The sequence below is a fragment of the Camponotus vicinus genome, unplaced genomic scaffold (genome assembly GCF_025532165.1).
Source record: "Camponotus vicinus isolate PSW18456_S1 unplaced genomic scaffold, iyCamVici1.0 SCAF_12, whole genome shotgun sequence".
Classification (NCBI taxonomy): Eukaryota; Metazoa; Arthropoda; class Insecta; order Hymenoptera; family Formicidae; genus Camponotus; species Camponotus vicinus.
The window spans coordinates 3,914,828-3,927,151 of NW_028141948.1; the positions used below are offsets into that span (position 1 = coordinate 3,914,828).

A 12,324-nucleotide genomic window follows, 5' to 3' on the forward strand; every position below is an offset into this window, starting at 1 on the left:
CTGTATGCGCTGAGATTGGAAGACCTGCTGCGCACAGGGTAGGCTCCAAGCCGTGCGCCCCCCAAAAGGGAAGAAGAGAAAGGGGGGCCGAGGACAACCCCCTCCTCCATCGGCACAAAACCCTCCTCAACAAGAGGAAAGTAAGGGGCTGGAGGGAGAGAGAGCCCCTCCTCCTCCCACCAGCAATGGTGAAAAGGAAGAGGCCCCTAAGCCTCAAAGGCAGAGGAGAGAGAGGAAGCCCTCACAGCAGCCCCCCAAGGAAGTTAAAGACGGGGGGGGGGGCTGAAAAAATGGAAGTCGACTTGGAGGAGTCTCAAAATCACAACTAAGTGATGAGGCTCCTCCAAATAAACCTAAACCACGCCCGCCGTGCACAAGACATTATGTACCAGTGCGTGACAGAGCGTAGTTATGAGGTGGTAGTAGTGGCCGAGCCGTATAAAATCCCCAATAGCCCTAATTGGGTGGGGTCTACTGGCAGCTCGGCCGCTGTATTTAGGGCTAGAGTTCGTGGCTCCCCTCCCCTTGAAAAAGTCGAAGTGGGGGAGGGGTATGCTGCAGTAAAGTGGGGGCCCACCATGATAATATCATGTTATGCCTCCCCTAGTTGGGATCTTGCCGCATTTGAGAGGTGCCTGGAGAGAGTGGGAGCGGTGGTCCGAGGGGCCACCATCCACTCTATAATAATAGCCGGGGACTTCAACGCAAAGTCCCCGGCTTGGGGGAGTAGCACCCCCAACGGGTGCGGCAGGATCCTTCTTGGTTGGGCGATGGCGCTCGGCCTCTCTATACTAAATAGAGGCCGAGCAAGCACTTGCATCCGCCCACAAGGGGAGTCTATAGTCGATGTGACGTTCGGCTCCCAGTGGGTGGCGCAGAAGGTGCACAGCTGGCGCGTGCTGGGGAAAGAATCCCTCTCTGACCACCTCTATATTGAGGTGGTCGTTGATAACGCGCGCCAGCGGACAAATCGCCAAACTGATAAAGGGGGAGACACGAGAAGGTGGACTCTCACTAAGCTGGATGAAGAGGCGCTGGAGGACGCCTTGAAGGAGGCGCTTTGGAGGTGTGGAGCCAAAGAGCCGGGGCAGGACCTCGAGTATGAGGTTAAATGGCTCCGGGGCGTTATGGAAGATGCATGTAATGCATCCATGCCCCGGACCAAGTCCTGCTCGCGCCGGGCAACGTACTGGTGGACGAACGAAATTGCCGAACTTCGGCGTGTCCAGTCCAATTTTGGTAAAGGAAAAATCGTCTTAGAATAGACTCGACAATTTATTTTTTTAAAGACAAACATTTGTTCTGAATCACCCTGTATATAAAGTACATTTTATTTCGTACATTTGTTATAATTGCAAATATATATTATATTTACCCGGTCAAGTTGTAATACAGATATGTTGTTATTGGAATTCATAGAAATATTCTGAGAGAACGATGTCTGTGGTTGTTCGAAATCGAGAAAAAGATTATTAACTAAATCTAAATTTCGTATCGCTCGAACTTTCTCGACGATTCGAGTCGTCAAAAAAAAAGGACGTATCATCATTGTCTACTCGTGTTTTGTCATCTCATCCAAACAATTTGGCAAAACAATGCCAACCGCCATTCCAACGCTTGCGTCGCCTGAGCATGCGCAACCGCGTGACGTGATCAGCTGTGAGCGAATCAGCTGATCAAAGTTGACTCACGCATGCTCACGGCAAAATTTCACACGTCAGACCTCAACGGCCGCCTATCATACACGGCGCCCTGAGGTCACCGCTAATCTTCGAAATTAATTGGCCCTCGCAACGATGGGGCCCCTCGATAAAAGGGCCGACCGCCGAAAAGTCAGCGCAGTTCGCTGTTCTTTCGATATCGCCGCTTAGTTAAACCGCATAGTAAAACCGCTTATAACGACCGCTTACTCACTCGGACTTCCGCTATCTCTTTATTAAACCGCTGATTAACCGCATTATACGACCGCTTACGACTTCGGAAAAGCTCTTATCTCGCTGCAACGCTCGCGATTCCGCTCGCGAAGATCGCGGAACTCTTACTCCGTTACACCGCTGTTCCGCGAATCACTCAATCGCTGCACTGAACACTCTTGTTTTTACCTTTGACTTTAATGAATGTCACTTTTCGTTTTGTCAAACGTGGCGCACTTTTTCACTCTAACATCTTCCGCTCCTAACGTCGCACTGTCGGATTCCGCTCGCGAACATTTTTGGTCCTTCGAGCCGGATTTTTATCATCTTCATCCGCAGTTTCGTGGGTGACATCCACAGTGCCGATCAGTTTTGTGCAGTGAGTTTCCTGTAAAGACAAGAAATCAGTTAAAATGAGTGCCGATTTGAAAACGTTGTTGGAGGCGCAAAGCGACATCTACGGTCGCATGTCTCGTTCCGTAGACAATTTGCGGAAGATGGGTGTCAGCAACATCACCCTTGGCGCCATCCAGGCTCGTCTCACCATCCTCGACAACCTGTGGGGGAAAATCGAGACTCAGCACGAGCTTATTCGAGCGGCTCTGAAAGAAAAGTACCATGAGAGTGAGTACGCCAAATCCGATTTTATTGATGTCGCGGAGAATACATACGTGACGCAACGCAGCACGCTAGCCAGTTATGCCGAAAAACTCAAGGGCGAAGCGCCCACCGCGTCCAAAAGCGAGCCAGGTCCAGAGCAGGCTCCAAGAACCTCGTTGCCGCGCATCAAACTCCAGACGTTCTCGGGCGCGTACGAGGATTGGCCCGCGTTCCGCGACTTGTTCTTGTCGATAATCGGCGACAACTCGTCCATATCAGCTGTCGAAAAGCTCCATTATCTCCGCTCCTGCCTCCAAGGACCTGCGGAGAGATTGGTTAGCCCATTATCAGTCACGGGAAACAATTATGAGCGAGCTTGGACACTTTTGAGCAAACATTACGAAAATAAGCGAGAACTCATCCGCTCCAACTTCGCCGCGTTCACCGCCGTGCCGAGGATGAAGTCCGAGACCGCCGAGGAGTTGAACCGCGTCTACAACGCCGTCACCACCGTTGTGAATGCTCAGGAGAGCATTGATAGGCCCATCGCCTCCCACGGAATGGACCTGTTCAACTACCTCGTTGTCGAGCTATTCGATCCGCGCACTCGACTCGAATGGGAATCCTCCACGTGCGATTCCTTCGATCCGCCGGACCACGACGCCCTGCTCAACTTTAAGAGGATACTCACCTTGAATGCCGCCAAGCCAAGGTCCGCCGCGAAGTCCGAAGATGCCGCACGGTCAGCGAAGTCGCACTTCACAAAGCACACTTCCGACGCTTCTAAGTGCGTCGTGTGCAAGGGAGAGCACTCACTCATGCAGTGCTCACAATTCAAGGGGAAGTCCGCGAGCGACAGGAAGTCCTTCGTAGAAGCTAACCGATTGTGCTTCAACTGCCTCGGCACTCATTTCATGGCGCAATGTCAGTCGATCAAGACGTGCGCTTTGTGCCAATCTCGGCACCACACTCTGCTGCATGATGCGTACCAGTCATCAACGTCCGCCGAGGTCAGTTCACTCTCCGCCGTGCTGCCAAAATCAAACCGCAAGGCGATCCTCCTCGCCACCGCACGCGTAACCATCGCCGACCACAGGGGGAGGCCTCAAGCTGTCCGCGTCTTGGTCGACCAGGGATCCGAAGTCTCTCTCGTCTCGGAAGCCCTGACACAACGGTTACGTCTGCCGCGAACTCGCTCCTCGTTGACGATCATGGGGATCGGAGGAGCATCAACAGGAGCCACTCACGGCAAGACTTCACTGAGCCTCTCTTCTGAGACAACCGGAACTACTCTCTCCGTCATCGCGCACGTTCTGCTGCACCTCTCCTCGTATTCCGGGCACATGTCCACCTGGCCTCATATCCGTGGACTCCCGCTGGCAGATCCACGGCATTTCGACCAGGATCCAATCGATCTTCTGCTCGGCGCCGACGTCTACTCAGCCATCCTTCAGGATGGACTCCGCAAGGGCCGTGCGGACGAGCCAATCGCCCAGAAAACGGCTCTGGGCTGGATCCTGTCAGGAAGCAGCAGGATCACGCTCCGCTACCACAACAGTTATGTCAACCGCAAGCTGAACGAGCTGGTTCAGCGACCCAGAGAGCAGGGGAAGGAACTGTCCGCTCCTGATGCTCTCACACCGCAAGAACTTTGCAGTCCGTGCACGGCGGGCGGGATCCCTTGCAGAAAGAGGGCCGCCACCGACGATAGCATCCTGGCTGGAGTCCCGCAGGAGCATCGACTCGCGAAGTGGTCAAACCGCGCCACACTGATTGGCTGCCAAGGGCAAGGTTGCCCCGACGAAACCACGACCGTTGCCGCGGCTCTAACTGTGCACGGTCACACTCACGACAAATCACATTGTTCTCATTTGCACTTTTCTAGGTTTGTCCATAGCGCCCACCTACCTCCGGTCGAACTCCAGGGTCATTCTGCCCAACGGCCGTATCAGCCATCCGTTGCGGAGGACGAGATCAGCCTGACTCCTCCAGGACTAAGCCTTCTGGCCAAGCGACGACGTGCCCGACGGAGAACTACCTGAACATCGAGCCGTCGGATCGCTCAACGCTCTCAGCCAAGCGATCACCGAGCCCAAGACACTCCGCTCTTCTCCGCTGCATTGACTTCTGCGAATCACTGCCGGGTGTCACCGACGGCGACACAACGTCCTACTGGCCAGCTTCCTGGGGCGTACAATACGACGCAGCCGTCACCTCCGGACACGCGAAAACGCCGAAACTGCCGGCTTTCTTTGTCTCGCGTTGCTACATTATAATATACTGTATATATTATCAATCCGTCACATTTCCGCGTTTCTTTATCATGTGTTTAGCCGCGTTCTCTGTAACACTCATTTGTCGCGTGATTTTACTATCATTTTCATTAATCACTTTCATTTACCATCTTCAATCTATGTAAAAATTAATCGCCGAACTCTTGTTACACCGCACACGATTAATTTCTATCATATACACTGCAATCACTCGCAAGATCATTTTCGAAAATCTTGATTACGCGCACAATTAACGCACTGTCATCACTTTACCACATTCACGCGATCACGATCGTTCACCGCCGCGAAATACTCGCGAAATGCATAACACGTGCTCCCGCATTACGTCACTGGCACGCGACGGCCATCTTATCGCGTCACCGTACGCGCCGTCGCACGTATTGATCAAAAATCAATAGTGTATCGATTCAACCGCGATACCTGTTCATCCGCACATATGGAATTATTTCGTCATGTACTGACGAGGCGGGCGGAATGTTCGAAATCGAGAAAAAGATTATTAACTAAATCTAAATTTCGTATCGCTCGAACTTTCTCGACGATTCGAGTCGTCAAAAAAAAAAGACGTATCATCATTGTCTACTCGTGTTTTGTCATCTCATCCAAACAATTTGGCAAAACAATGCCAACCAACGCTTGCGTCGCCTGAGCATGCGCAACCGCGTGACGTGATCAGCTGTGAGCGAATCAGCTGATCAAAAGTTGACTCACGCATGCTCACGGCAAAATTTCACACGTCAGACCTCAGCGGCTGCCTATCATACACGGTGCCCTGAGGTCACCGCTAATTTTCGAAATTAATTGGCCCTCGCAACAATGGGGCCCCTCGATAAAAGGGCCGACCGCCGAAAAGTCAGCGCAGTCCGCTGTTCTTTCGATATCGCCGCTTAGTTAAACCGCATAGTAAAACCGCTTATAACGACCGCTTACTCACTCGGACTTCCGCTATCTCTTTATTAAACCGCTGATTAACCGCATTATACGACCGCTTACGACTTCGGAAAAGCTCTTATCTCGCTGCAACGCTCGCGATTCCGCTCGCGAAGATCGCGGAACTCTTAGGGTGTAAACCCATGGAGCGGAACGGCGTACGCAGAAAATCGCGGAACGGGAGCCTCGACCAATCACAGGCATTCCGCTATTTTCGTTGCGCGGATTCACGATCCCTATGTACCCATGGAGCGTAACGAGAGCAGCGCGGATTGCATGTGACCAATCACGAGTCTCCATTTAAAATTTGTTTAAATTTTATTTCAATGTTTTATGCATTAAATTAAATATTTCTAACAGGAAATCCATTAAATATTATATTTATAAACATGATTATAATAATTACTTGTAAATAGAATGATTTAAAAGTAATTATTGGAATATACTAATCGTTACGCTTTGCTTATTCCGCTCCATGGGTACCTCGGGATGTGATTTCGCGTAACGTATGTTGCGAATGTGGCACGCACACTGCTCCTAAAAATATCACCGATTTACATAGTGTTAGCGAACTGTTAATCCACAAAAGTCTTCAGCAAATTATAAAATAATAATAACTGCCAAGTAATATAGATAATGATATTAAATAATAGGTGTTAATTTAATTATAACATCCCTGAAGCATATACATGTTCAAAAGGCGAAAGATGTTAAATATCCTTAAATGTCCTTTGAACGTGTGCTGTCAAAATATTAAAAATAGTGTTTATTTATTATAGTGTTTATATTCTATATTTCAGTTTATTGTTATAACATTATTTTCATCCATGAGCAGTACGTTTACATTTGTATCATAATCGGAGAAACAGGAATGCTGCAATGGGTCCACTTTGCTCGATAGGATCCAGCCATAATACCCGCATTTTTTGTTCTGAAATTAATCTCTTATGAAGAAAAAGGATAGACTTTATATATAATAATAAATATGAAAAAAGTAACATAACCTTATTAAAATTCTCTCTTATAAAAAAAAGAGTAAATAATAACATAATGTAAAAAATAACAAGTAATTTTAATTCTAAGAAGCATTAAAATTAAAAAAATTAGAATTAATTATCTTAATTGATTATAACTAGAATTTATAATAAAAATATTTCTTACCATTTGTGATATTTTCTTGTTCATATTCTTATTCATATTCGTTTTATCCGTTGTGTATATTGACACTTCAAGATACTTAACCTCGTGATATTGAGCACATGTACACGCACCGGCAGGACTGGTGTCCCGGTATGCTTGTGTGACGTTCACTGACATCACACTCACACAAGCGAAGCGCGCATGTACGCGGGCTGGGCAGCGAGAGAGAAAGTGGGGGTAGAGTAGTGGGGGGCATTCCGATGTTGCGTCCTTCGCGCACGACATAAGAGCGAGAGAGAAAACACTATAAGACGTGATACCGAGTTAGAGGTGTCCGATAGCCATCTCTCTCGCTCGACGCTCGAAAGAGAGAGTGCGAGCGAGACAGCTATATACCGCGCGGGACACCGCGCTATTTCTATACGTGTCTCTTGCGCTCTAGTATCGATATGCGTACTTTTCTTTTCTTTCTTTAAGAAATGCGGCTTAATCGCGTGCACTAAAGGTCGGCATTCATTCTATTAAATTAAATAATAATTAAATTACATAAGAAGATAAAATTTAATGAAGTAATAAATTCTTGGCTACATGCGCGCTTCGCGTGTGTGCGTATGACGTCGGCCGTCCACACATACATACCGGGACAGCATTCCTGCCGGTGCGTGTACATGAAATTGCGTATTGCGCAGTTCTGCCGTTTTGCGGACAAAAGCTATCCGCTGAAAACCGCGGAATGACACTGAAAATCACGGAATGCCTGTGATTGGTCGAGGCTCCCGTTCCGCGATTTTCTGCGTACGCCGTTCCGCTCCATGGGTTTGCACCCTTACTCCGTTATACCGCTGTTCCGCGAATCACTCAATCGCTGCACTGAACACTCTTGTTTTTACCTTTGACTTTAATAAATGTCACTTTTCGTTTTGTCAAACGTGGCGCACTTTTTCACTCTAACATCTTCCGCTCCTAACGTCGCACTGTCGGATTCCGCTCGCGAACAGTGGTACAGTCATTTCCTGTAACAAATAAAATAAATTTTTAAAACATGTTATTAAAATAGAATACATGATATTATTTAAGTTATTTCTCATACTTTCTCTACCCTGACATCTTCATCTTGATTTATTCCCTTATGCGTTTCGTGTATCATTGAAGTAGATGGCTGGGAAAAATTCATATTCATAATACTTCTGAAATAATAAGAAGTTAAACAAAATGTTTACATAATACCATACATATCCATAATAATTCTAAAAAAAAAGTAAATTACTTTCTATGGACCATGTGTTTTCCTAAAAAATTGAGGTTTTCAAAGAGAAACCACTTTGAGCGTGTAGGCTTTTCAGCACCGTTTCTTGTTCATGCAGCATTCGTTCTTTGCTATAACGTTGGTGAAGGCATGTCCATCGTGTTTGACAATCTGATACTAAAAACATAAATATACATTAGTATTTAATCACATGAAAGAAAATGCATGGATACTGATAGATGGTTACATATACATATTAAATAGATTTACCAAACAATTTATACTAAATAGATTATGAAATGAGGAACAATGAAATAAAGAACATTAATAAACAAATATTTAAAATAATTAACTTGCCTGTAATATTTAAAATGCCAGCCATCTCTTTCCATGCATTTTCTTTTATGTTCACGTCTTTATATTCTCTATACGTTTTATCGTAGAGATAAGGACGAGACCGCACAAGATCAATTAAAAGTTCATCAGATAGTGTTTATTATTACTATCATCCACAATATTATAACTTTCGCTCGATACATCATCGAATTGTTCTTCTTGAAACTTCCTCGTGTAATCAAAATGATCCATTTTCGCGTTTTCGATATTTTTTATCACAATAAGGTGTCAGATCATAGTCTGTTAAAATATAACCTAAAAATACAGTAGAAATATTTAAAACTGGAAACACGCAAAAATCTGAACGCTGATTGGTAGATTACAAGGCAATAGATACAGAATTCCAACTCGTCGGAAATTTTATCGCTGTTGCCTGTTCCGTGTATCATTCTGCATTAGCATATGGATTCCCTAGTGTTGGAATTCTCTGTTTCTATGTCGCTGTGCTATCGCTATCGCTCTCGCCTATCGCTATCGCTATCGCCAGCATTGTACAAGAGCCTTTAAGGTGGAAGCACATAAAATTCAGTCCCCTGCAACTCCTATTATATTCATATATGCCTCCGTTACCCCGTTTAGCACGCCGTTCGTAGTTCCCATTCAGTGGCGCTGTTAGTCTTGTACATTTCTCCCCGCTCCCTTCACTCCCTTCGCTCCCGCTCGTCATCACGCTACTCGTTCTATTAGGTTATAGTGGAGTAAAGTGAAATCAGTGAATCTTCTGAAATTTTTTTTTTGTGTAATATTTCATAATGCCTGCGTGTGCGGTGCCCGGGTGTCATTCAGGGAACCCGTCGAATTTGGAAAAGAATCATCTTTTCCGAGTTCCAAGGGACCCTGAAATACGAAAATTGTGGAATATTGCATTCAAACCGTCAGGCAGTAGAATAAAACCTGAACAATTAGTTTGCGACAAACATTTTCATCCGGATGAAATATTGTGGCAGCGTACCCTAGTAGGTCCTGATGGGACAGTACTCGGTATTGTAAGTTTCCGTATTTTTATATTTCATACTATTGGACCGTTTGTATCGGTTTTATTTACTCTACTCTACTTTCTTATATTCTTGCAGTCACCATATTCAGTTCCAAGACTCAAAAAAGGTACCGTACCATCTATATTTTCATGGACAACAGAGGTAGCTAGACCACCGGCAGATGCATTACCTAACGACATTGCAAACTCTGAGGATATTGAGACGCAATCGATTCACTTTGCAAGCTCCGAGGATTTTGCGATGCAACCGATGCAATCTGAAAACTCTAAGGTTATCGAGATATATACATTTGGAATATTTCCAATATTCCAAATGTTTCTGAAGACCGCACACCGTTAATGGATACCGCACACGAAGTGATTCAGCCTGAAATCTTCGACATTCCATCTCAGAGTTTCGATGCTGAAAAATTTTTTTCTGTAAAACCGCCAATAACATTGCAAGAATTGGCATTTTCTGACATCTCCATGATACCAGGGTGGATGAAAAAAGTAATGATTTGTGACAATTCACTCCTCGTACACTTTTTTTCCATAAGTGTACCAAGATTGGTGACGGCATGAAAATATTTATGCTGAAGGAAATTTTAGTGAAAAATGACATGTCGTTCCAAATTAGTATACTTGGAAGACGACTGACAGTCTCTGAAGTGAACATTGATTTGAGCCCAATACACACTATTCAAAGACTACAAGATTTAATTTTTATACTAAACAATCTTAATCTGTTTGTAATGGGATAAAGAGGATAAAGACTACTGATGTTCGCAACGAAGGAATCAGTAGTACAGTCATCATCGATACGAGTGGAACATTGCGACATGAAAAATGCTCTTTATTGTTAGCAACAATGTCAGTTTGTTCATTTTGTCAAAAAGCTCGAAGAACAATAACGGCAAAAATGCGAAGGTTAAAAAGAAGTCAAGATAAAGCAACGAAAATTCGATTGAAACTGTCGCCAAATGAAAAAAAAATTTTTATGAAACTTCGAGAGAAAAGGAAAACCGTACAAAGAGCCAAAAACCGTGTAAAAGTTTCTCTTAACAAACTGAAGGCGGAGTTGGATGAGTGTCAGCAAAAAATATTGGACAGTGAAAAATCTTTCAGTTTTTACTTAGAATCATCAAAGTTGCCTCCGAATCAAATACATGCGCTGAGAGAAATAGTTGCTGCTGCAAAATGCAAAGATGCAAAAAAGGCAGAGGATATTCTGAAGAGTGGCTACTTTTGTGTATGCTATTGCACATGCGATCACCCACTGGCTACAATTTCTTGCGGAACAACAATATTGTACCACTCCCCTGTGTGCGAACAATTCGAAAGTACGTAACAATTTCATTTTTTCATTTATTTTGATTTTTTTGTGTCCAAATATATATATTGAATAGAGATCGGGAAAAAAAAATATTTTTCAATCTTTAATTGACTTGAAAATGATAATTAAATTTTTTTTATTGATAATTATTATTTTTGCATTATTCTTTCTAGAGTAATTTACAATATCGTTCGATGAATTATTAATTTTTCTGGTAATTAGTAATAAAATTTATTATTTGGTTACATATTTGATGAAATTTTAATAATAATAAAGATCGGTTTCATTTCGACCAGTATCGAATGAATAAAAAACTTCTTTTTTCACGTTTCGACCCTGATTAGAGTCCTCTTCAGAATCAATTTTTATTTTTCTGTAATAATAACAACTTGAGACATTTTTCGACATAAACTGCTCTCATTTCATTAATTTATTTTATGAATTTTTAATTTTATGATAATTTTCTTCTACTTCCTTGTTAATTGTTACAGGTATCTGTCCAACATTAACACAGCATGTGGTTTTGACGAAAAATTTTTCGAAGTTTTAAAATTGGCTCTCGCCAAAAAAGATGACATCCAAAAACATGGCATCTTGCTTCTCGATGAAATCGCGACGAGGGAAAGTGTCAATGTTAACACAAAGACACTATCTTATAAAGGATTAGTGGATTTTGGCAGCGATGGAGAACAATCTTCCGACTTCAATGAAAAGGCAAATCATGGCTTGGTGATTATGTTTCACCCGTTGGCTGATGATTATACGCAACCGATTGCCGTGTTTGCCTCGCGCGGACCTGTTAAGGGACATGTCCTCGTTCAACTTATAGTGAAAGCTATTATATTGCTCGAAAACGTGGGTGCGAAAATTCACGGCGTTGTGACTGATGGGGCAAGCACGAATCGCAAATTTTGCGATGGGGCGTCAGCGGGCAGAGACAAAATTTTAAAAATTATTTTGAACATCCCGTCGGACAAGGTCGTCTAGTTTTCGTCTTTTCGGATACGCCGCATTTAATCAAAACAATACGCAATCGGTTTTACGGCAACAAAATTTTACAGGTTTGTCCAATTTATTATTATTTAGTTAGTGTTTTTTTATTGTTTAATTCTCGTTAAATTTTTTTTATAAAAAGAGCTTTGCCTTTTTTTAATTAAAAAATTAATATATGGGCCAATTTTTTGTTATAGACTGACCCTGTGCTACCTCTCATTAAATGGAATGACATCGAAATTCTTCATAGAAAAGATAGAGAATTAGCAGGACCGGGTCAAATGCTCATGTGCCCGAAGTTGACATTGAACCATGTTGTACTTAACAACTCCCTTAAAATGCGAGTAAAGTTGGCCGTGCAGGTAAATAAATGACATCTATTTGATTCATGCAAATGGAAAGATATTCATTCATTAATATCATGTTGTAATTATTCTATTCATGTTGTAATTATTCTTACTCTACTAGGTTTTCAGTAACACCGTTGCATACGGATTACG

The 12,324-nt window shown here is 43.7% G+C and overlaps 1 protein-coding gene and 1 long non-coding RNA gene across 2 annotated transcripts; one reads left to right on the forward strand and one right to left on the reverse strand.

The window, feature by feature from the left end:
• The first annotated feature begins 383 nt into the window (after positions 1 to 383).
• LOC145963210 (uncharacterized) lies at positions 384 to 1,430 on the forward strand. The gene is made up of 2 exons (XM_083084928.1): positions 384 to 1,239; positions 1,420 to 1,430. Exons 1-2 carry the CDS (start codon positions 384 to 386, stop codon positions 1,428 to 1,430), a joined length of 867 nt encoding a protein of 288 aa, XP_082941054.1.
• A 5,072-nt stretch (positions 1,431 to 6,502) lies between these two features.
• Positions 6,503 to 6,971, reverse strand: LOC145962952 (uncharacterized). Its single transcript, XR_014436037.1, has 2 exons — positions 6,899 to 6,971; positions 6,503 to 6,668 (listed from the first exon to the last, which is right to left on the reverse strand). It is a non-coding gene; the product is annotated as an uncharacterized LOC145962952 (long non-coding RNA).
• Between the last annotated feature and the right edge of the window lie 5,353 nt (positions 6,972 to 12,324).

Bases quoted from the DNA above. Each gene is read 5' to 3' on its own strand.
- LOC145963210 (XM_083084928.1), top strand. From the start codon at position 384: ATGTACCAGTGCGTGACAGAGCGTAGTTATGAGGTGGTAGTAGTGGCC.